Genomic DNA, 25,422 nt, shown 5'->3' with positions numbered 1-25,422 from the left:
AATAAAGAGAGAAAATTCAGGAAGACTTTAATTCAGTCTTATCACCGTGGGTCAAGAAAGATATTTTTGCTCCTTGATAGAATCTGTTCCCAGAGCATTTTCTGAGAAATGTCTCTATTAGCCTAACTCTAGGACTTCCTTCCCAGGGTCCACCGTTGCTGCCTGTTAGAGCACCCTCGACCTCCTGGCATTGTTGGTAAACTCTGTGCTTGTATATTTTTAGGGGAGAGTTTCCTGAGCTTTTATCAGATTTGCAAATGGGTCTGTGACACCAGAAAGATAAAAACCCCAAATGACCTCCCCTCCAGGTGGGTATCTAACTCATATGTTAACTACTGTGTGCATTATCTCCTCGAATACTCACAGTAACTCTTACATGTCACCTGCTGCATGCATTGTCTTCTCTAATTCTTACATTAATCGTGTGAAGTAGGTACTAGTATCCCGTTTTACAGATGAGAAAACTGAAGCTTAGAAAAATATCCTAGTTGCATAGCTGTCAAGCATCGTTTGAACCCACATCTGACACCAAAGGTCCAGCTAGGTGGGAGGGAGCTCTGTTTAATCACTAGTCTCAGTTACCAGGGAACTTCCTGCACTTGTGATGATGGCCCGGGTGACCCCAGGTACCTGCTTGGCCTTTGTTGTCTTGCCTGGGGAGGACACACGTTGGGGGTGGCCCCCAAAATTTGCGGGGTGGCCTTCTGGCTTTCTAGCCACTAGCCTTCTGCTGTGCCCCTGCCCAAAGGGAAGGAGGAGGAGGAGCGGGGCGCCTCGGGGAGGGCGGGCCCTGAGAGAGAGTTTGAAAAGAGGAAGGAAGTGGGGCCCGGCAGAGCGCCTAGCCACCCCCTGGCTGCTTCCCCACAGGACAACGCGAGGTGCTTGCAGGACCCCCGGCCCAGCCATGGCCCCCTGGCGTAAAACTGACAAGGAGCGACACGGCGTGGGTAGGTGTGGGCATGGGGGTCCTCAACAGAGAGAAGGGCAGGTGGCCAGAGGACCACACAGGAAGATGCTGTGGGGCCAGTGGCGCAGAGCACTGACTCAGCCTGCTGTAGGGCCAGCTGGGCGGGAGCGGGGAGGCAGGGGAAGAGGAAGGTGGGCACCCCACCCAGCAGCCATGCCCAGCCTGCTCCCTCTCTTGCTCACCACGGGGGCTGCCTCCTCTCTCCAAACACTTACGCGTTTCTTAGACGGGGGCCAGCAGAACACTTAGCAGCCTAGCTCTGTGTGTCAGGCTCCAGCTTTCCCAGGACTCCCTCACCTCATCTGGAGACTTGACCTCTTAGAGGGAGCATCCTTCCCTCTCCTGGCTGGGTCTTGCGTGGCCCAGAATGCCTCCCTCCACCCCTGTCCAAAGCGACACCCATCTGCCTGCTTCCCCTGCCTGTTCCTTCTGGGTCAGATGACCCCTGATTTGGCAGAGCATCCGGAGGGCAGTGCAGGCTTGGGGCATAGCGCTGGAGGGCAGGACCCTTCGCTCAGCCCCAGAGACCCTCTGGAGAGAAAAGCTCCTGCCAGGTCATGTGGGGATCTCCAAGAAGCCAGCCTCGCTCCTCAGCTTCAGCCACCTAAGCTCCCAGAGGCCTCTGCCTCAAGCTCGGGGGCGGAAGTGGTGGCTGGGGGAAGGGAGGCTTCAGGTACTGGGACTCTTTCTACTCAGTGGCACTGGTGGTGCAATCCCCATAGATTGCCTGCGGGTTTCAAAAACGTGTGAATTTAAAAACCACTCTGTGGCTTGCTACTCAGGCAGATAGGAGGCACCACCCTCGGAGATGAGGATTGAAGAGGTCAGATGTTGGAAGACCAAGAGTGATCCGATAGGGGGCTCCCAACGCTACTGCTGGAGGGACGCTGCCCTGGAGGTCTCAACGCTTTACGCATCCATTCACTAGTCTCCAGGCACCATGGAGTGTTTTAAGATAATGGTCCCTATCCAGTGAGCAAATAATAATGCATGCCCTCAAGGGGGCTCAGTTTCCCCATCTATAAAATGGGAAGTTTGAACTAGACTCGATACCTTTTGAACTACAAAGCCTTTCTAACTCTGGCCCTTCCAACTGGGAATATCAGGCTGAAACCTTTCTCAGGGGAAGATGGGGCCTGATAAATGGAGCAGGCCATTATAGGTGGAGGGACCAATGGAGTCTAGGAGATGAAAGCTGGACATGAAGGGAGTATCGGAGGTAAAAAAAAAAGCAAATCCAGGAGAGAAGAGCTGTAACTCCTTTTGCCTTAAGGGGAAGATGCATTGAAGGGAGTAAGTTGGAGTAAGTTGAAGCCACATTTTAGAAGGCTGTGAATGACAGGCAAAGTTGAGACTTTTTCCATTTTGGCAATGGGGAGCCACAGAGGACTTCTGAGCAGAGGAGGGACGTGAGATTTATGCTGAAACCAGCGTGGAAGGAGGCTGGCTGGACAGAAGAGCAAAGGTGCCTGGGTGGCAGACAAGGGATGGTATTGGTGGTCCAGGGTAACTAGGGCAGTTAATGGGGGAGACTGCGTGTGGTGAAAGACTCCCACCCTCTGTCCGAAGGGCTGCAGTGCATTTGTGCTGTGGTGTGAAGGTCATGGGCTCTGGTGCCTGCTCTTGGATTCCAGCTTCCAAAGCTTCCCAGCCCTGTGACTTACACAAGTTACTTACTCTCTCCAGGCCTCAGTTTCCTTGTCTGTGTAATGGGGCTGATAACCGCATCTGCTTTGCAGGGTTGTGGGAGGATGAAACGAGTTAATCCACATAAAGTGCCTAGAATGACAATTGTATAAATCCTCACTCAATGTTATCAATGATTATTTTTAGACTTTATCCTCTGCATGGGGGCCCAGTTCAGGACATGACATCAGAGGGTGAAACAGAGTCGGGTTCTCACCCTCCCTAGCAGAGGAAGTCCCACCTGTGTGCTCAGTGACCAGGAACTCTGTTAGGCCCTAGGCCCAGAGGCTTCTTCTGATGGTATAACTGACGTTTTTCACGCCTACCTACGAAAATTCTATTTTAGGGAGGAGGTCAAAATGTATATGACCTTTTGGGGAGCCAGAGAGCACTTAGCAGGTGTCTGCTCATCGAGGGGTTTCTTTTCCTCTGCAGATGAATGTCAGAAGTAAGGAAGGTAAAACTCCAGCCCTCCTCTGCGGATGATGGGTAGATGGAAGGGAACAGCAAGGCTTAGGTTATGGTGAGACAGGGAACTGGAGTCACCTAGAAGAAAGAGCAGTGGCCTGAGAGTAAGGAGTCTGAGTTCTAGTTCTGACACCATCACTATTTGCAGACAGGTTTGTGCTCTAATTTGCACATTGCAAGTCTAGATATAAATACTTTTCTATCTCAGGGCGTTCTTTTCAAGCACATTTGAGATAATGCGTACAGAGGTTTGGAGAAAGACAAAGAGAGCCATGTAAAGGATAAGGGGGTTCCTGGAGTATCTCCGGAGTCCCAGCCAGCCTGACTCAAGGGAAACCTGAGCTTGGCTTTCCCTTTTGGTTTCCTCTTCGGTACGGGTAGCATTTAGCCACCCTTCTTCTGGCCTAATTGACAAGGGCTTCTGGTGTCTATTTTTCTGGGAGGCTGGCTTTTCTGGGGGCAGCTTCATTACCAGAACTACTTGGCTTCTTTTTCATCTTACTGTCTGGCGGGCAGCCAGAGGGACTCTCATGTAGATCCCTGGTCAGGTTCTCTTTACTTCCTTGATGGAGCCTTAAAATGTGATGCATTCGAGTTCCAGAGAGGACCTTCGGGTGGGGAGAGGAGTTTACACAGACAAGACAACGTAGCTATGATGTAAAAAAAGACACAGCCTTTGAGGAGATATGCGTAAGTTCAGAGGCTTGGGCTGTGAGTTCAAATCTGGGCCTGTTTCCTCATCTATAAAGTAGGGGTCATAATGATAATATGGATCTCCTGAGATTGTTGTGAGGATTGAATGGGGTAATGCATAAAAAAGCACATAGTAATGATGAGACTGGGTCAACGAAAGTTAGCGACTGAGGACAAGGGGGTTACTTAACAGTTCCGGAGCTGAGAGAGACCGAGGGTAACGCACCCTAATGCCAGGTTCAGGACAGTCAGGCCTTACAAGAGTAAGTGTACTATTTTATGGTTTGTAAGTCCCATTCTCATGCAGTATCTTTGCTTGGCTTCAGAACATCTATTGTTATTCTCATTTTACAGGTTCCAGAGTTGACATAACTTGAAATTACTTGGGCTGGGCCTTAAATTCCGTTGACTTCAGACACCAGGCTCTTTGCACAACACTAGGAGGACGTGGGAGGAGGAACATCATAGGCAAAGACAGGAGGCTGGAATATGTGCAGCACTGGGGACAAACAATAAATAGATAAATAGTCTGCTTTGGTTTTAGTGGAAGTTTGTAATTAGAAAAAAAAAATTCTTGGCGAGGTAGATTATAGCCAGATTGTGAAGGGCTTTGTGTGCCAAGCTTATTAGTTTGGACTTCATCCTGTGAGCAGTGGATTTTTTGTGCAGCTATGTCACCTATAAGAAGATAATTTTAAAAATTTAGAGAGAGAGACACACACAATATCTTCCTGTGTGTGTCTCTCTCCAAATGTTCCCTTTTAAGAAGGACAACAGTCATATTGCATTAGGGCCCACCCTAATGACCTCATCTTAACTTTATTACCTCAATGGACACTATGCCCAAATAGGGTTTCATTCTGAGCTCCTGGGGGCTGGGACTCTTAACACACCTTTTGTTTGGTGGGGAGGGGCGCAATTCAATTCGTAACAGCCTCTGCAAAAGTCAGAAGGGGTCTCTTCCACATCTTGATTGGGGAATATGGATGAGTTTGAGACCTCTCCCTGGTCCAGGGATGCAGGTGATGCTGCTGCAACCCAGGACCCTGGACAGAGCTGGTCCACAGTGAGATGGACAGATTTGCCGTGGGCAGTGGGTGCTTGAGTCCCTTGCAGTGCAAGCTCTTCTTACTGGGAAGAAAAATCCACTCAAAGCAGTTCACTTAAAAGGTGCGTGGTGTGTATGTGTATGTGAGGAGGAAAAGTGGTGTATTTTAAGCATCAGGAGAAATCAAACAGAAATCCAGGCCTCTGGAAGGGCCTTGGACTGAGGAGCCCTGGAAACCTCTGCCTCTCTCCTTCCGGCTTCCCTGCCGTGCTCTAAACCTGCGAGCTCTGTTCTCCTTTCTCTCCTCCCCCTCATAACTCTCATATTCTGAGAACACTCTAACGGTGGCCCCAGCATGCCACCCACCTCAACCTGGCATGACTTTGCGGTTCAAGCATCCTCTGAATCTTCTCTCTGTGTTGGTTTGTTCAAATTCCTGAGAGAGACCATCTGAGTGAACTGACACGCCTTTTCAAGAAAGGCCACCCAAGTCAGAGGTCATTGCCAGGCTAAGAATGGGCCCCACTCTGATCAGGGGGCTGTCCCTGCCTGGTCCTTTACGCTGTGGCTGTGGGGTGGGGTCATGAGGCTTGCCACTCATCTGGCAGGATTTGTGGGTGGAGACAGACCCTTTGAGTAGGAGGCATGAGCTGAACATGCACCCTGAACATGCCCAGGGCAGAACGCCGCTACAGAGGGACCGGCTATACTGCCCTTGTTGCCAAAGGTAATGCTAGGGAGGAGGGCTAGAGACCGTGGTTTACACACTGACTTGTTCACTTTTTCACTCATTCATTCTCCATTTCTTTCTTCCACATTTGTTGAGCATTTCCTGTGTGCTAGGCACTGTGCTAGACACTTGAGATTACTAGAATTTGGCCAAAATGGTTCCTGTCCTTTTGGAACTTATAATCTAGTGGGAAAGACAAAAAGAACCTTGTGGGAAAATCAATAAACATGTCACCACAAATTGTGACGTGCTACTGTGACAGAGGAGTTTGTTCCATGAATGAGAATACTGGAGGCAGACATCTTAAACTGGTTGGTCTCAGAAGGCCTCTGAGAAGCCATGGAAAAAGAATTCCAAAGGAAATGCTTGGAGGGATCTTAGTGCGTGTATCTTTGCGATGGAGGCCAACTTTATCTAGTACGTGTATCTTCACCTTTGGACTGACCTGCAGAAATTAGTCTGCTGCAACAAAAACACAGGGATTGGAAATCTGATTCCTTCCTGCCACCAATTCTCAGGTGCCCGGGCCTCCTGCTTTCTGATCCTTCAGCAATTTGGGGTTGTGTCAGAGTGCCTGCTGGGCTGGCTGCTGGAGTCCGTGTAAGGAGACTGTCCTAATCCCTAGGCTTATGGGACCCTCATTAGTTAGTGGCCGTTCTGCCCCCACCCATACTGTCTGGGTTTGAATGAGCCTTGACAGACTGTGTTTGCTAAGCTCTGCTTCCTCCCAAGATCTGCATCTCTATATTGCTGCTGTATTTTGAGACAGGCGGTGTAGTCACCATAATATTCTGCTAATTTCTGGACCTTTGGACTTGGACTTCTTGTTTGTTTGTTTTAAAGCTTCCAGGCCTTTAATTTAATAGACAATTAAACATGGGTGCCCCACTCTGTGTTCTGCAGCAAATGTTCTGTAAATGGGGAATTCTAATGCTTATCGCCACCCAGCTCCAGGAGAATCTGGGTAGAGACACCACATATGTTCCCTGTAATAGGTACTTTCTCCTTTCTTCCCACTTTCTTTAGTTGGTGTAAGTTGAAAAGCAATCAGGCTGAGTTTGTCCGCTTCTTAAGTCTTACTCGGTTTTTGGTTCTCCTTGGAGAAAGTCATCCATCCCTTGCCCCTGTGACCGCACTGGGACACTGTCAGCTTCTGCATTGATTTAAAGAATCTTGGCAGGAGGGGGATGTGACTTGACAATGTGGGCACTTTTCCGGACCCCTCTCCAGACATTGCCCCAGGGCACTCAGAGGTCCCCTGACAATATGTGATCCCTTGGGTCCAAGCCTAAACTGGGAAGGTGAAGGGGACCTTGGTGGACAACGTGACTCTCACACACCGTGTCTCAGCATCCAGCACAGAGTCTGAACAGAGCCAGTGCTGAGCAGGCATTCGCAGGGTTAGATTAAGTGGTAGCAATCCAGGTCTTGAGAGACCACAACTGGTGTGCAGGGCTGCAGCAAAGGGGCATGCCTCGTGCCAGCTGGACCCTGAGGATTTGCCCAGGAAGTGGGATGTTGCTGCTTGCCTCACTGGTGGTGGCAGTAACGGAGTTGTCTCAGGAAAGAGTGTTCCAGGTAGGATGTGCAGCCAATGCAAAGGTCCTAAGGAGGAAGCCTTTCTGACACGTGGGAGGCCAGGGTGGATAGAATAGAGGAAGCCAAGGGGCAGAACAGTAGGAAATGAGTTCTCTGAGTAGAGGTGTGTTGAGTACTGCCTGATACATGTTACAAGGACTTTGGCTTTTACTCTGAGTGGAAGGGAGTGGGGCATTGTAGGGTTTGAGCAGAATTGCAGGGTGTTCTGTCTTACCCTTTGAAAGGATTTGTCTAGAAGTTTTATAGTTAACAGGTGGAGGGGAATTAAATGTTGAAGCAGGGAGGTCAGTAAGGCAGTCACTACAATAACCCAGGCAAGAGATGATGGGGGCCCACCCAGGGAGGCAGCAGTAGAGGAGGCGAGGTGTGCTCAGCTGTGTGTGTTGTAAGTGCAGCAAATGGGATTTTCCTCACAGATTGGCTGTGGGTACGAGGGGAAGAGAGTAGTCAGAGGTGACACCACAGGTTTTGGTCTGAGCAGCTGGAAGAGTGGAACTGCATGCAGCGTTCCTTAGTTAGCCCCCTGATCTAAGTTGTCATTGACAACATCCTAAATAAAAACATTGCCTCACCTTTTCCCAGCACCGTAGACTTATAAAGAAAGCCCTTGTGGTATCCTGTTTAACCCTCACAGCCACATCTGGCTCCTCCATAGAATGAAAATCCCATGACAGCAACACTGTGTTCCCTGTCCTGCTCCAGCCCAGGGGGCCTGGCACAGAGCAGGAGATCAGTTAGTAGCTGTTGATTGGATGGGCGGGGGTGGGGGTGGGGGGTGGGGGTGAATGGATGGGTGGGTGGATGAATGAGTGGGCTGAGGTGGAGGATGGAGAGGGGACTGAGGTTGGAGTTCTTACACTCTCTGGTGGCCTCCCGAGGTTCAGATAGACCGAGTTGCCCCATCTTGCCTTCACCTGCCCACCCCGCCCCCGCCCTGGCAGCAGGCTGAACCCCGTGAGAGCAGCACAACAATAACTGGGTGTCCTTGAACTCTTCTCCAAGCACCTGACCCCTGCCGTTGGCCATGGCGCCAGGCCCCATGGTTCTCACCTTCGGGCTCCGTTCGGATGGCCCTGCTGTCCCTCACTGGGACCGTGCACCCATCAAACTGATTCCCCCTCCTTCCCCTTGCCCTTGAGGCCTTCCCTCCCCACCCACCTCCTCAGGGACTCTCACCCCAGTTCTTCCCCTTGCCCTTCCTCCACCCCTCCCTCTCCCTCCAGTCTCACTTCCTTCATGGGGCCTCTCTTCACCTCTCTCCTCTGAGAGCCCACAGCTGCCGTGGCCCACAGCTTAGCTCTCCACCCCCCGCCCTTTTTTAGACAGCTTCTTATTTCTTATGTGTTCATTTTGTCTCTTCAACTAGATTTTGCAAAAGCTCCAGGAGAGCAGGGGCCATCCCCTCTCCCCCCACGTTTCTAACTTTCTGTAGGATCCAGCAGAGTGCCAGACACTCCCTGCATTGGAGGTTGGGGGCTGGGAAATCAGCCCTTGGTTTCATCATAAAGCCTCTCTTCCCAACTGTAGTGTGTGAGTGTGTAATGTAGAAGCGAGTGTGAGAGAGAGAGAGTGTGTGTGTGTTTATGTGCCCCTGTAGGAGTACTGGGAAGGAGACAGTGAATCCTGGCTTGATGTTTTAGAGCAGGGCTCATCAGCCTTGATGCTATTGACATTTGGAGCCAGATACTTCTTGTTACGGGGCTGTCCTGTGCACTGTAGGATGCTTAGCAGCATCCCACACCTCTGCCAGCTAGAGGCTAGGAGCTCCTCCGATCCCCATCCACTCCCCCTCCCCAGATTATGACAACCGAAAATGTGTCCAGACATTGACATGTTCCTTTGGGGGCAAAATTGTCTCCGGTTGAGAATCACTGTTTTAGAGAACTCATGGGCATCTCAACTTTCTCCCTGTTGGCTGGGAATGTCACTTTGGCTCACCTGTGGCAAACTATAAGGTTTTTATGAGGATCCAATGGGGACAGCAGATGCTAAATACACATCCATTAGTGAGAGGCAGTGTGACGCAATGTTTGGAGGGGGGTGTGTTCTGGAGCCAGCCTGCCTGGGGTGAAATCCTGGCTCAGTCTCCTTCCTGGCTGTGTCACCCTGGCTACTCACTTCATCTTATACTACCTCAGTTTCCTCATCTGTAAATGGAGATGATAATAATTGTACCCACTGTAAGAATTGTGTGAGGATTAAATAGGTGACTGTGGGTAAAGCTTTTGGAGAAGTGTCTGATACAGAGAAAGTGCTCAGTAGCGGTTGTAATTCTCGCCCTCTCCTGGTCGGGGCAGGAACAGCTCCTCCTGCTTGGTTCCCTCTGGCTGTCATTCTCCTCCCTCACCCGCTGCTGACTTGCACCGGGTTTGAGCTCTGGCCTCGCTGCCGGAAGCTTCTGCTGGGTCATCGCCTTCACCCTCACGTTGCCTTGGTGCTGAGGCTGTCAACACCTTGCCCAGTGACTCCGGGCAAAAGGCTTGCGCGTATCAACAGACATGTTTCACTTGTGTCCAGAGTGGACCTGTCAGCTTGTGCTGCTGCTCCCTGGAACAGAGACCCCCCCGAAGCCCAGCTCAGGGACTAGAGAAGTGCGCTTCAGGCAATTACATTCTTTTTCTCTAATATTTGTGTTCCTCTTATATGGCTACCTCTACAAACTCTATTAACACTTGCTGTTTGCAGAAGCTTTTGTTTTCAAACGCGTCAGCAAATGGCAGGGCCCCAGATGAGGGAGAATCCATCCTGAAGGGTCACAGGGCACTTGATGGCTGCAATCAAGATTGACAGCCAAGCTGGGTCAGCATCTCACCAAGTGATCTCAAGAAATGCAAGGAAAAAGTTAGAAGAGAGACACCTGCCCTTCATGTCCATGTTTCTTCAGTTCAACAAATATTCATTAATGCTCAATAAATATTGATTGAACTTCACATGGGAGCCAGATACTGTTCTCAGCTCTGGGAGCTCAGTGGCCAGCAAGGCAGACTCAGTCTCCATCCTCACTGAGGCTGAAGGAGATAAGTGTATACGTGTGTGTGTATATATATATATATATACACACACACACACACACACACACACACACATATATACAAATCTAGTGTATACATGTGTATATATACTTACATACCTATGCACATTCATGCATACATATGCACACACACACAATAAATTGTGACATCAGCAATGGGCTGGTCGGGAAGTAAGGACTTTGGACTCTGATCTGGATTTGTCTCCACTTTCTACCACCGTCCAGCTGCATGGCTGGGGTCAAATTCCTTAATCTCTCTTTGAGTTTCTCATATGTTACGTGGAGGGTGATACCTTAGAGGGTTACTGTGAAGATTAAATGAACTGGTACAAGTAGAATGTGAGGAATTTTGTCTGTTGTATTTATCCAGATCTTTTAACCCCAATATCCAAAAGAGTATCTGGCACACAGTAGGTGCTCAAATGAATATCTGTTGAAAAATAGTATGTGCTTGGTACATAGTATGTGCTCAGTAAATGTTTACCATTGTGGGGGAGTCAAACAGAATGTGAAGTGGTTAAAATCCAGACTTCTGAATAACTCTGTCTCTAACTTATTTGTTAGAGATAATAGGTTAAGTTGTTTGCCTCAGTTTCCTCATCTAGAAATTCAAGCAAAATATTGTACTTATCTCTAACTTTGCACAAAGCACCGAGACCCCACCCTATCTGTTTCCATGAGCTGCATACTGTAACAATGGTATGTTTAATTTTTCCTTACTTCTCTTGATTTGGAGTCCTGATGAGCAGTGATTTGATTTCCAGGGTTGTTGGAAGTTTTCACCTATCTCAAAGTAGCTGTTCCTACTGGCTTGACAATTCGGGATTTCCAGCGTGAGAGTCCTCAGTGGGTTTGATGACCTCAGACGGCCCTGGCACTTAAATGCCCCTTTGATTCTTTGCCATAAGTATTTTGGTCTGGCTAGACTTGTCAGTAACCAGCTGCTGCCTCAGCTCCTGAGTACAGTATTTTGTTACAGGGAGTGGTCAGATCCTTCATGGGGATGTGTCCATATTCTCCAGGACACAGGAACCTCATATGAAAGGGAAAGCTGGAATGGGTGTCTGTGGGAATCCTTCCACCGCTTTTTTATCTTCCATGGATGTGCACGGCCAGGGCAGGGCAGGGCAGGCTGATTTCAACGATTTTTACTTATTGCTCATTCCTGTATCTTCCTCAAGGTTTTCTGCCCTTTGCATCACTCACTCAGCAGTTGAGAGTGGTTAGGCCTGCAGGGAGTGGGGAAGAAGATGACCTGTTCTGACACTGGTCAGAAGCAACTCAAGTGAGGTTCATAGATAAGCAATCGAACTTGAGCAAAGAGTGGCATTCTGGTTCAAAGTTTCCTGTTAGTCATTTAGAAAACTTAGCAGAATTGGGTATTGGTATGCAAAGCCACTTCCTTTGTTAATAATGTCTGATTTTCCCCAGATGGAGCTTTGAGAAGAGAGGTCCTCATGCAAAGGCAGAAATACATTTATAAATTAAAAGGCACCATCAGTTACTTTCATTTTCATATGTTGTGAGTCTTTGGAATGAATACAGACCTTCATGGTTGGACATCAGGTTTCAAGGTCTGTCCAGGATATCTTCTTAAACCAATCATTTGGTACTTTCTCATCTGACAGAGCTGGGCAGAGGGCAAGGAGAGATTTATAAGGAAAGATGGGGAGGATACAGCCAGGGAACAAAACAGAGTTTTGCCCTGCCATTCAAATATCTGGTGGCCAGACCTAATTTACTAGTGCTCCAGAGGCAGACACATATTATGGATGGTTTTCTTCTGTTGGAAACCTCGGTTGCCTCTGTGGCCCGGCCCGGCTCCACGACAGGCATGTCCTCAGACAGACCTCTGGGGCCAGAGGGGTCAGTGAGTAGAGAATCTGCAGAGTTAGGGCATCAGCAAGGTGGAGCGGGTCCAAACGCCAGTAGCCTGTGTGGGGACAGGGTCTCAAATCAGGCCAGGTGTGGAGAGAATGAAGCAACAAGGCATCTTTATTCAGGAGAAGAGAACTCTGAGTCCCCTGAGGGTCCTCCCAAGGTTCGCTTTTGGACAGTTTTATTCAGTGTTGAGCGACAGCACCTTTAGTTGCAAACTGCAGAGAAGCAGATTTCGAGGTGACACAAAGAAGAGCTCTGAAGGAGTTCCTCTGAGTGGATTGCTTTAGGAGCTATCATAATGGAAATAAAGAGAAAAGTGATTACCTTTTATTGAGCACTTAACTCTGGCCAGACTCAGAGTGAAGGTTTTTCCTGTGCATTAATCTCAGCTGAGCTTCCAAGGAATCCTGCAAAGCAGGGACCATCATCTCTTCATTCTTCCCAACGGAGGCTTGGGGAGGTAAAGTTACTGCTCAGGCAGGCTGCCACTGGCTCCTACAGTGCCTTCGTGTGAATTACAAAAAGACACCCTTCCGCTGGTGGACACAGTGCAGACCTTGGCAAGCAGATAAGGCACTGGGTGCCAGCGGGTGCCTCCGCTGGAGGCTCTTGGCTAGATGGCCTTGTGCTGAACAAAGGATGCACAATCATACTCTGCAACCCTGGGATTGAGGCCGGAGCTGGTCACAGGGCAGAACTGGGTTCAAGAGCCACATTTGCCTGACTCCAGAGATACTAGCTCATAATTCCCAAGATTTATCATCTCTCAGGATTGACACATCCCTATGAATGGTCACAAAGGCTAGTTGGTCCCTTAGTGACAGGGCTGGTTTGTATAGGTCTTTGGACTAAAAAGCCTACAAGTTTCCTCCTTTTCCCTCAGAGAGTGCAGCTCAGAGAGTGTGGCAAGATGGAAGCATGACGCGGGGTCTTGTGATCCCCTGAACACCTACCATGAGGTGCTATGGGGAGGCAGTGGGTGCAGAGCATGCATAAGGCACAAGACCGAGTTGGAGTCCTGGCTCTGTGATTTACTACCAGGTGGGTGGGTGGGTGGGTCTTGGGCAAGCCACTCAAACCCTCTGAACCTCAGTTTCCTCATCTGTAAAATAGGGATAGTGCCTACTCCACATATAGTTGTGATGACATGATAGGGCAATTGAGAATGTGCTCCCCTGTGACATAGTGAAGCACATTATAAATGTCACTTGTTTACATTTGAGGAGGATTCTGACCTCATCTCTTTCCCAAGGCCTCTTCACTGATGGGATCACTGGTTTCACTGCATCCGTAAGTTGTGATGGGTTGTGTTTTTATTTTTATTCATCTTAAAATATTTTCTGATTTCCCTAGTGAGTTCTTGTTTGACCCATTGGTTGTTTAAGGGTGTGTGGTTTAATTTACACATATTTGTGAATTTTCCAGGTTTTTTCCTATTTTTTTATTTCTAGCTTCTTTCCTCCTTGGTTGGAAAAGCTGCATTGTTTGAGTTCAGTCTTCTTTGATTTTATTGAGACTGGCTTTGTGGCCTATCACGTGATCTCTTCTGGAGAATGCTTCCTGTGCATCTGCGAAGAATGTGTTCTGCTGTTGTAGGACGGAGTACAATGTATAGACGTGTTAGGTCTGGTTATTTATAGTGTTGTTCAAGTCATCTCTTTCCCTATTGATTTCATGCCTAGTTCTATCCATTATTGATAGTAGAGTATTGAAGCCTCCAATTATTGTAGAACTATGTATTTCTCCCTTTAATTGTGTCAATGTTTGCTTTCCATATTTAAGTATGTATGTGTTTATAATTGCTATATCTTCTTGGTGTATTGACTCTTTTGCCAATATGTCCTTCTTTGTCTCTTGTAAAAATTTTGGCTTAAAGTCTCTTTTGTCTAATATTAGTATACCCAGCACAGCTCTCTTTTTGTTACTATGTGTGTGGAAGTTTTTTTCTATCATTCTTTTTTTTTTCTCTTTTTTTCCCTTTTCTTTTTTTTTTTTTTATTGAAGTATAGTCAGTTTACAATGTTGTGTCAATTTCTGGTGTTTTCAGAATAATGTTTCAGTCATACATATACATACATACACTTGTTTTCATACTCTTTTTCATTCTAGGTTACTACAAGATATTGAATATAGTTCCCTGTGCTGTACAGTATAAACTTGTTGTTTATTTTATGTATAGTAGTTAGGATCTGCAAGTCTCAAATGCCCAATTTATCCTTTCCCAACCCCTTTCCCCCTGGTAACCATAAGTTTGTTTTCTATGTCTGTGAGTCTGTTTCTGTTTTGTAAATAAGTTCATTTGTGTCTTTTTTTAGATTCCACATAAAAGTGATATCATATAGTATTTTTCTTTCTCTTTCTGACTTACTTTGCTTAGAATGATGATCTCCAAGTCCAGCCATGTTGCAGCAAATGGCATTATTTCATTCTTTTTATGGCTGAATAGTATTCCATTGTATAAATAAGCCACAGCTTCTTTATCCAGTGATGGACATTTAGATTGTTTCCATGTTTTGCCTATTGTAAATAGTGCTACTATGACATTGGGGTGCACGTATCTTTTTGAATTAGAGTTCCCTCCAGATATATGCCCAGGAGTGGGATTGCTGGATCATATGTAAGTCTTTTTTCAGTCTTTAAAGGAATCTCCATTCTGTTTTCCATAATGGCTCCACTGAACTACATTGCTACCAACAGTGTAGGACGGTTCCCTTTTCTCCACACCCTCTCCAGCATTCATCATTTGTGGACTTTTTCATGATGACCTCATTCTTTTATTTTGAACTTATTTGTGTCTTTGGATCTAAAGAGAATCTATTGTAGACAACATACAGTTGTTCATGGTTTTTTTTGGTTTTTGTTTTTTAATCCTTTCTGTAAATCTGTGCCTTCTGACAGAGGTTTATTACATTTACATTTAAAGTAAATACTTATAAGAAAGGATTTATTTCTAACATTTTGCCATTTGTTTTCTATATATGTTAAACATTTTGTTGTTGTTGTTGTTCCTCAGTTCTTTGTTACTACCTTCTGTGCTTAGCTTTTTTTTTTTTTTTCTGGTTTGCTGTTTTGTTTCCCTTCTCATTTATTTTTCTCTATATTTTTTCTTTGTCTTTCTTTCTTTTTTTTTTTTTAGTGGTTAACCTGGGGTTTAACGTCAATATCTTACATTTATAATAGTGTAGTTTTAAGTTGATACCAACTGAGCCTCAACAGTATGCAAAAATCTCTGCTTCTGTATAGGTCTGTCGCTCCACTTTAGTTTTGTTGCTGTCACACAGTACATCTTTATACATTGGGTGCACATTATCATAGATTTATAATTCTTATTTTATGCATTTGTCTTTCCAGTTGTCTGTTAGTGGTGAACTTCCTGTTTGTGCTTATCTCTTAATTTCTCCTTCATTTTTGAAGGATAATTTTGTGTGACATAGAATTCTTGGTTGGCACTTTTTTTTTCTTTCAGCACTTTAAATATGTCGTTCCACTGCCTTCTAGCCTCTCTGGCTTTTGAAGAGAAATCATTTGTTCGTTTTACTGAGGAATCTTTGTGCATGATGAATGCTCCTCTTTTGCTATTTAAGATTCTTTGTTTTTGTTTTTTGACAAATTGACTGTTATGTCTTGGTGTGGATCTCTTTAAGTTTATCCTACTTGGATTTCATTGAGCTGCTTGGATGTGTAGATTCGTGGCTTCCGTCAAACAGAAGTTTTTACCTATTATTTCTTCAAGTATTTTTTTCTGCCACTTTCCTTTCCTCTTATTGTAGAACTCCCATACATAAACATTGGTGTGCTTGTTAGTGTCCCACAGGTCACTTAGGCTCTGTTAATTTTTCTTCATTCTTTGTTCTTTCTGCTCCTCAGTCTGGCTAATCTCAACTGACCTATTTTCAAGGCCATTGATTCCTTCTTCTCCCTGCTTAAATCTGATGTTGAAGCTCTCTAATGAAATTTTCACATTTGTTATTTGTACTTTCCAGCTCCAGAATTTTTATTTGAATTAAAAACAAAATAATTTCTCTTTCTTTAATGCTATTCTGTTTTCTGAGACATTATTCCCTTAGTTTCCTTTAATTCTTTGTCCATAGTTTCTTTTAGCTATTGGGACATAATTAAGACAATTGACTTAAAGTCTTTGTCTCCTAAGTCCAATGTCTATCCTTCTTCAGGGACACTTTCTATTAATTTCTTTTTGTTTTTTTTTCCTGTGAATGGGCCATACTTTCTTACATGCCTCATAATTTTGTGTTGAAAACTGGCTATCTTGAATATTATGATGTATTAACTCAGGCATCAGATTCTCCTTCCTTGCCAGGACGTGTTGTCACTGCTCGATATAGATTGTAGTAGCTTGTTTAGTCACTTTTCTAAAGCATTTTTGTTAGGACTGTATTATTTGTTGCATGTGGTCACTGAAGTCTCTAAATACTTTGAACTGAGAGAAAAAAAATCTAGTCTTTAGAGCTAGACTCTGTGTGTGTATGTGTTGGGGTGTGCCTTCAGCACTTGGCCAGGCCATTTACAGCTCTGCCTTAGCCTGCATTTCCTGCCTGCATGGAGCTTAAGGGTCAACCAGCATTGAGAGTGTTGGGTTTCCTCACATGCTTTCTCAGCACATCTCCAATTCTTCATGGCCTTCTAGATCCCCCGGGGTATATATGGGTGTTCTTCAAAGCTTTTACTCTCCAAGGCATATTGCTCTGAAGCCTTTCCTCCCAGGCTTACTGGTGGGATTATTGTTTGCCCCAACTTATATTCTGTACCCCATGTGGAAGCAGGTAGTCCTTTTGACTTTAAATGTTTGTTGTTGTTGTTGTTGTTTTAACCAATGCCCTTTACATAGCTGCTTCTCTGCCCTAAGAGAGTCCCAAGTCAAGGAAATAAAGGCCATCTCATAGCTTCTGTCCTTCAGAGCCCCCACAGACAGCTCAAAACAGACAACTACGATCTTGGGACTGGGTCCTCTCTGCTCCCTCAAGCCACATGAACCCACACCAGGGACATGAAATACCATCTTCAAGACTGCCACCAAGTTGGGGAGCAGAGAATGGGGGACAGGATAAGTTAAAGTGCCATAAAACCTTTGCCAGGTTTCAGTTGCTTTTTTTCTTGAATAAACATTTTCTTGGTTGCTGTAAACTTTTTGACTATTTTTCAGAGTTTTGATAAAGTTGATTCTGATGGTTTTTGCCAGACTTTTCATTGCTTCTGTAGAGGAACAGGCACTTGGAATTCCCTACTTCACCATTTTTGCTGATTTCACCTAAGAAGTAGGTTTTGAATGCGTTTTGTTTGCTGACCAATGAGAAAATAGAGGACCAAAGGGAGAGGGAATGAACTGAGTCAGTGGTAAGACTGCCAAGATGACTCAAGATTCCTTTTATTTAGTGTAATCTGCCTTCTGCACTGTTTGGTCACATGGTTCAGCAGCAACGAGTCTCTTCTTGGTTTGAAGACCACTGGGATCAGAGGGACAAAGCAGTGGTCTCCTCATGGGCCTACCCACATGCACTGTGCCTCCGTCTGTCCGCTCGTCACACAGCAGCTAGACCAATGGTCAGTGTAATGGAGTTACATCACTCCCCTGCTTAACACCCTTCAGCCTTCCGTCCACTGGTGTATCTATGCAATGGAGCATTATTCAGCCACAGAAATGAATGAAATACTAACAGTTTCTACAACATGCATGAATCTTGAAAACCTTGTTCTGAGTAAAAGAAGCCAGTTGCAAAAAACCACATATTATACGATTCCGTTTGTTTGAATTGTCCAGAATAGGCAAATCTACAAAGACAGAAAGTAGACTAGTGGCTGCTTGTGGCTGCAGGGACTTTTTTGAGGTGATGAGAATGTTCTAAATTAATCACAGCGATGGTTTCACAACTCTGTGAGTAAATCATCGAATTATATGCTTTAAATGGGCAAATTTTATCTCAATAAAGCTATTAACAAAAAACTAAATAAAATCCCTCCAGCTTCCCATTCTCTTGGAATGGAGCCCAAGCTCATCACGAGGCCCTGCGTGGCCTGGTTCTTGCCTCTCCAGCCTCACCTGTGTCACCCCCTCCTCTCGTCTCATACTCCATCCACAGCAGCTTCCTGTATACTTTCTGAATGTGCCAAGTGCCTTCCTCATTCAGGGCCTCCTTCCTGAAATTGCCTTCCCCTCGCTGTTCCCGCAGCTGGCTTGTCTGAGTCCTCCACGTCTAGTCAGCCCAGGGAGACCTTTCCCAATTACCCCAACAAAAGCCGAAGCCCCCATGGTTCTCTGCTAGGCCCTGTTTGTTTCCTCCATCACGTGTATTGGATTTCGTAACCTTATATTTATTTGCGCATTCACCAGAAGAGCAAGATCAGTGTCCAGCATGTGCCTGGCATAGTACGGGCGCTTACTGAGTGTCTGCTGTATGAATGAATGAGGAGAGGAGAACCTTGTAGGATCATACCGTGATTTTCCTTAAGTCAAACCATGTGTGTTTTGATTCACATGTCAAATTAAGCATCATTGTGTCCTATTCTGTTCTTGAAGACCTCCCATGCTGGTGATTCCTTAAGTAAGTTTCATCCCTAACCTGAATTAACAGTATGGCCTGGTCCTCACTTAGCAAGTGATGCTGAGCAGGGCCTGAGCACGGCAATGGTATGGTGTCATCTCATGTTCCAAGGGCTTAACGGAGCCTCTGATAGCACAGAGGGGACTCGGAGTGTTTCCATAGCCAACAGCTCCCTGGGAACTGACAGTGTAAATGGGGAGGCAGAGCATACCTTTGAATGTTACGTACTCATATGAGTCCTACCATATTTGGTAGGGGGAGTTGGCTAGTGTGGCCTAGAGAAGCCAGGGAGGTCCTCAGGGAGGAGGCAGGACTCTGGCCTGAAAGATTTTCTTTGGTGAAGGCTAAGGAACACTCATTTTTAGATAGAGGAGCAAAGGTTGGGTAGGGCTGGGTAGAAGAAAGTTATGACTTTCTTAGTCAGTGAAGGTTTGGGTGGTCTTTGAGTGGCACGGAGACTGGCATTTTAGGCTGCTGTCACTAGGATGGAGTAATTGGGGAGCAGCAGGTAGCCCACGATAGAGAATATGGAAGTTAGATACCAATTTTCCTGTCCCTTCCTAGCCTGATGACTGTGGCCAAATTGTTTAACCGCTCAGCGCCTCGATTTCCTCATCTGCAAAATGAGATCGCAGCTTGCACCTTGCAGGGTTGCTGTGAGAATGGAACGAGGAGATGTGCTGAGCTCAGGCTTGGCGCACAGTGGGAGGTCCGCCACGGCAGGTGACGTGAACGCCCTCCCCATCACTCACACTGGCGTCACTCAGACTGGCGCGCAGGGCCTGTGCTGGGGAGGAGTCATGTGTCAGTACTGAGTGGAGGCCTCTGGCCTGCACTGACTCCTGTGGCAGGCGGTGGTTTCTACGTTGGTTTTGTTTAGCCCATGTGGGCTGCTTGGGCATCAGATAAAGTCAAGAATGGAAGAGCAGGAAGAAGCAGAGATTCTTGGTATCCAGAGGTCTCACCATGCTGCCTCTGTTCTGTTTCACAGCCATATACAACTTCCAGGGAAGCGGAGCCCCCCAGCTCTCCCTGCAGATTGGCGATGTGGTGCGAATACAGGAGACCTGTGGAGGTGAGTCACGGCCCCGGGCGAGCCTTGGACGCCAGGAGCTTGGCTGATGATGCCGGGGTATCCCTTGGGCCTACCCAGCACCTCTAGCCCTCTCTCAGAACTTGCAACTCTGTGTGGTTTATTTAAATACATTTTGTTAGCGTCAGTATTTTGAATTTACTGAAAATAATGCTTTGCTATTGAAGGAGTTGATACCTAGAAGCAAAGGCTTGACTGGGTGGTTTGATGTTCATTGTGCTTTCTATTTCCCCAGTCATGGAGCTACTGGGGCCTGTGACACCTTCTAGGTACACTTCTTTATTAGTATCAATACCATTTTAAAGGAAAATCAACATTATTAGGGTTTTGGAGGCCCCAGTAAATTATAACCCTGATTCCAGGAGGACTGCTCTATACAACAGTGTGGTTTGGGCACAGCACCTGGTCCAGGAAGCAGTGCTCACTGCTTTCATCAAGCTGGGAGCCCTGTCTTGGGGGAAGTGGCATCCTTCTCTTTCCTCAGAGGTGCCATCTCTTGTGAAGTCAAGTGTCTGTTCAGTTGTGTCCCCCATGATGGTGGTAGTGGTGGTAAGGGGTGCTTTTAAAAGTTTGCATGGGGGTGGGGGTGTAGATCAAGTGGTAGAGCACATGCTTAGGATGCATGAGGTCCTGGGTTCAATCCCCAGTACCTCCTCCAAAAAATAAATAAGTAAATCTAATTATCCTCCCCCCCAAAAAATTTTTTTAAATAAATAAAATAAAATAAGAGTTTGCACAAAGGCTAATGGCCTTGGACTCAGGAGTCAGGCCCCTCAAAATCAATGTCACCTATGTCACTCATAAAATTGATATTGGGAGAATGGTTTGGGCGTAAGAGTCAAATGAGCTTGCTAATGTGCCAGCCACAGTCAGGTAGGCTCTCCCCACCCTCACTGGCCCAGCTGGACCCCCACGGCTCTCCCCATCCCTGGGCCGGCCTGTAATCCTGCTGTGGGGTGAGCATAGTGTGTGTCCTTCCGGTGGCCGGGCAGAGCAAGGAGAAAGAAGAGCGGAGTGGGCTCCGATCCTGCTTCCCAGCTAATCCCTCAGGCAGGGCTCTTCTGTGCTGGGATGGGGGTGAGGGGCGGGCAGGAGGCAGGGGTGGCACTGTGAAGGAGGCCCTCTCAAGGTGAAACAGAGGTCAGAGGAAAGGAGACTGCCTGCAGAACTAGGTATCTGTGGGTTCTTACCACGTACAGGGGCACTGTGCTAGATCCCTTATAACACATTAGCCTCGTTCCTTCTCACGGCAACCTCCAGGACAAGGAGTACCTCCAGCGCTGAGTCAGCTGTGTGAGGCTTCCAAGGCAACTCTGCAGATTGGTGCAGGGGTGCACGTGCACACACACACGCCCGGACACACCAACACACACACACACAAACACATTATGCACAGACACGCATACACACAATGCAAACCAAAAAGCAAACAAACAGAAAACTTTTTCTGGGTGGTGGGAAGGATTTGATATATTTTAAAACAGCTTTAAAAGAGTCATCATGGGGGAAACAAAAGCTTTCTTAACCTTCTGTACATTTGTTTTATGCTTTAGTACTATTTTGGATACCGTGTACTTTTCAGTGCCCAGGCCTCTGAAGTTCCCACTCTGGCCCTGTTAAAACCTTTTACACACAGAGGGAGTGGGAGTGGGGGAGGTGGGGGGGATCTGATTCAAAACACCCTGTCCTCTTACAGCGTAAACCTATTTTTTGCAAATCTGCTTCTACTCAGTGACAAATAAGCAAACTCTAGGTGTCTATCAAGGGCAAAGAATGAAACTAAAACCAGCAAGCACTACAACTCTCCTCAGTGTCTCCTACGCGCTGCTGGATGCTAATCCTGAGAAACAGGCAGAGACCTCACTTCTGCAGGTGCGGAAGCAAGGCTCAGGGAGGAGAAATGACTCGCCTGGGGTCACACAGGGAGCCTGTGGCTGTTCTCCCCGCCCCCACCCCCACCCCTAAAAGTTCTCTTTCCTCCACCCCATGCCTCCCAAGACAGTGGAAAAGCCTCCTAGTGTTTCCTGTGTCCTACATTTTGAAATCCAGATGAGTGTTTTCCTCTTCTTTCCATGCGTTTTCCCTGGAAAAAATGCTGCAGGGCGGTTAACTGACCACACAGGTTGCATGTCCTCAGAGCCTTCTCTTCCTTTTACCTGGCCTGGGGCCTGACCTTCCAAAGTGCTGCCCTTGCTGCCTCCTTTGTTTGTCTTTGGGATTAGCATTCTTGCATCTTTGCTTCTAAGCTCTTTAGTTCTGGTTTCCCATTTGAAATTTTGTTTTATCAGGCTTATTTTAATGTATCCTTGTAATAGGCAGCCAGAATACTTTTCTGGAAAAAGCTGGTTGTATTAATTTAGCAAGTGATTGCCAATTCATGAATACTTTGAAAATACAACATTTGGAAGTTTGTTAGACTGATTCGAGATGTCTGAGGAATTGCTATGCAAATTATTAAGATCCATCATGCATGCACTCATATCCAGACAGAGTTTTCAAACTGGAATTTATAGGATTCCAAGGGTCCCTGAGTGTCTTGGACAGCTAAGGGACTCTGAGATCAGGTCTGGTATTGTCTGCTTTGCAGGTGGGGAGTCCTGCTTATGATTCTCATTGAAAAAGAGTTCCTCTGCAAATATAGAAAGAGTGCACACCGCAGTGTTAGTAAAAAAATTAGTCAAAATGATGTAGAAGAAAAAAATTGGGTTCCCATGAAACCCTCTAGTAGAAACCTACTTGAAAAATAAAATCCAGCCAATTGAGAGATGAGTCAAAATTGTAAAATGTAGGAATTGATAAGCTGTGATAAAAGGAAATACCGGTGAGCATTGAGTCCAAATGAACCCATTTATCAAAATTAGTATTAAAAGTAACATTTATGACTACAAAAAAGAATGGTGTTGTTAGAAAACTGGAAAATGTATTTTTAAAAAAACTAATGAAACTGAGAAGTGGAAGGGGGAATGGAAGAGAATAGATATAGTCCTGAAGATTTAAAGGATTGATTAATTCTAGGTGGTAGGAATGTGAATAATTATTCTGTATTTTAAAAGTTTAAAATCTCCCCTCCCCACAAAAAAAAAAAAAAGGGGGAGAGAAAGAAAAAGAAAGAAGACGAAATGGAAAAAGTGTGGGCTTTTGAATCAGGAGGTTATTCTCTGTTCCATTTACCCACTAGCTGAGTGATCTTGGGGAGGTAGGCCTCAGTTTTCTCACCTGTGAAATGGGTTATTATCACTTTGCTTCTAGACTTGTTATAGGGATAAAATGAGAGAACCATGCCTGGCTCCTAGGTGCTCTGTGTTGGTGACTTCCACCCCTCCCCCCATTTACAGGGCTACATTGAGATTGACAGGTCTGTATGTTACCAATATGGCCCAGGGAGCCCGGAAGCTGGCCCTCTGATTGCCTGGAGTGGGTGAGGCTAGCCCTTCTTTACCTGTGTATGAAATTGACTCACCCACATGAACAGAGAAAACAAAAATCTGACCTGGAACCTTAGGTATGAATGAATTTCATTTCACTAGAGTTCAAACATTTTTATGAACTTTTTATTATAAAAATATATCTTGTGATTAAAAACTCAAACAGTTCGGAAGGAGGACCATTGCTAAGCCGGGGACATCCTAGTGCTTATTCCTTTGTCCATCTTACATCTCTCAGGCTGCCTGTTCTACCCAGAGGCAGCACAAACATTGTGTGTCCTGATTTTAGATGTGGAAAACACATGTGAGTGTTTGTTGAGCAGTTAGAGCTCCTCATGGGGGAATAAACATAAAAAAGGAATGTTATTTTCCTCCAGCCACTTCCTTCAGTTGTATTTGGTTGACATCTTTCCTGCTATTTAACAGCATCTCAAAAGAAGACTTCAAGCCCATATCCAATTTAATGCTCCCCTCCTCCTTCGCTTTCTCCAGCTTAACCAAGGCTGAGGGTAGAGAGAGCTTGGGGTGCTCTTTTTCTGATTTTCTATTTTCCTAATCAAATAAGCCCAAAGGTCAGCCAGTCCTCAGCACGAATAGCCATATACCAGATGCCCCAGTATCTCTGAGTGAATCTCCTGGAATGCTCCTCAACACTTGGATTTGGTTTGTGGGGTGAGAGAGCTCTACAGGCACCCCTAAGGCAACAGCAGCCACCTCCAGATACCACCCCCACCTCCTGATTACTTGAACTCTGGTGGGGGGAGTCATCCTGGGAGTTAGCCCAGCTTGTTTGGCCTCTGCCCTGTAAGTCCTCCAGAGGGAACGTCTGCTCCACTCTGTTATTTGCGGCCCGAATCTTCCTTTCTGGACAGCAAGGGAAGTCCCATTCCACCTACTGATACACCCACTTGTCTGGGTCACGGGGACCCACTCTTAGTGGCGAAGAGAATGGGATTTCCCAGCAGTGGTTCCCAAGGATCTTCTGAATTTCACTTACCAGCAAAATGGAACAAAGGGAAGGGATGTGGGAGGAGACCGAAGTAGCGTCACCTTCTTAAGGTACCGCACAGCTTTTGCTGTCATTGTTCTCTAGAGGTGGGACTGCACTGTGCAGACCATTCTGAGACGGTCTTCTCACTTACAGATATCTGGAGTTCCTTCTAAGCAGGCATGTGGGCGTCACTTCACTCTTGGTTCAGCCGCGAAGAGCTCTGCACAAAGACTTTTGACTCTCCCACTTGCAGAGTAGGGCACACCCAGATCCGTGCAGCAGCTTCAGGGGTCATGGAGGTCAGTGACCCAGCCGGGTTGGGGATGTCATGTCAAGAAAGCTCTGAAGGACAGCTCTGATGCAGCTGATGTATTATCCTCATCTAGCAAGGGGAGCTGGCGGTGAGCCCTTCTCCCCAAGGATCACTGGGGATTTATTCCTGAAAGCATGTAGCGCAGTGTCATGTACACAGCAGGTACACAGTCAGTGTTGTTGAACTTAAATCTGGGAGCCGGGATGTGCATGCTGGGGGTAACCATCAGGAGATTTCTGGCTCAGGAGTGAGTCAAAGTTCTGAGAATCAGGGTACCTACGAGGGTAACAGATAACTGATTCTCAAGGGTGAGAGAGGGCAAAGCTGCTGGAAGAGGCAGTCAGGGGCCCCTGATGGAGCCCCTGTTGCGGAGAGACATACGTGGGCAGACTGCTCGTCTTGACTGTGTTCCTGCTTTCTAATGGATTTTGGTGACCTTGGCTGTCAAGGTGGATTCAGGTTGCTGCAACCAAGAGATCCTTATCTGTATTTGTACTCTAAGAGAGCGTTATCTGTATTTGTGCTCATCGCATGAGGGACAGTGTGGTGGAACAGCTTTGAGGGATGGCTTTGAAGCCATACAGACTTGCCCTTGAACCCTGGCTGTGTGATTTGGCCACTACCTCAAATGACTTGAATCTCAATTTCTTTATCTACAGAGTGGGAATAATACTACTTAGTTCACAGTATGGATATGAGGACTAAATGAGAGAATGCATGTATAACACTTAGCACACAGCTGTGCATTCATTAAGCAATCAATAAATGGTAACTAGTAATATTACAGAGACACTCTTATGTCTAGTTGGTTGAATGAGGAAGAACTGCAAACAAATGAGGTTGTTACAGTGCAGTGCTATAGAGTGTCATCTCTGGAATCACATGCTTGGGTTTAAATCTTAAGTTGCATCACCCAGTAGCTGTGTGACCATTAGCAAGT

At 46.3% G+C, this 25,422-nt stretch overlaps 1 protein-coding gene and 1 non-coding gene across 2 annotated transcripts in view; both read left to right on the top strand.

Annotated features, from left to right (window-relative positions):
* The first annotated feature begins 819 nt into the window (after positions 1 to 819).
* DOCK2 (dedicator of cytokinesis 2) overlaps positions 820 to 25,422 on the top strand; it is a 371,332-nt gene continuing 346,729 nt past the window's right edge. The window contains exons 1-2 of the mRNA XM_010972245.3: positions 820 to 947; positions 19,652 to 19,735. Of these exons, the coding sequence (XP_010970547.2) occupies positions 905 to 947; positions 19,652 to 19,735 (127 nt within the window). The 5' untranslated portion in view covers positions 820 to 904. The remainder of the gene's footprint in view (positions 948 to 19,651; positions 19,736 to 25,422) is intronic.
* Positions 20,336 to 20,408, top strand: TRNAP-AGG (transfer RNA proline (anticodon AGG)). Its single transcript has one exon. It is a non-coding gene; the product is annotated as a tRNA-Pro (tRNA).

The sequence above is a fragment of the Camelus bactrianus genome, chromosome 22 (genome assembly GCF_048773025.1).
Source record: "Camelus bactrianus isolate YW-2024 breed Bactrian camel chromosome 22, ASM4877302v1, whole genome shotgun sequence".
Taxonomy (NCBI): Eukaryota; Metazoa; Chordata; class Mammalia; order Artiodactyla; family Camelidae; genus Camelus; species Camelus bactrianus.
This window is presented reverse-complemented; position numbering and strand designations above follow the sequence as displayed.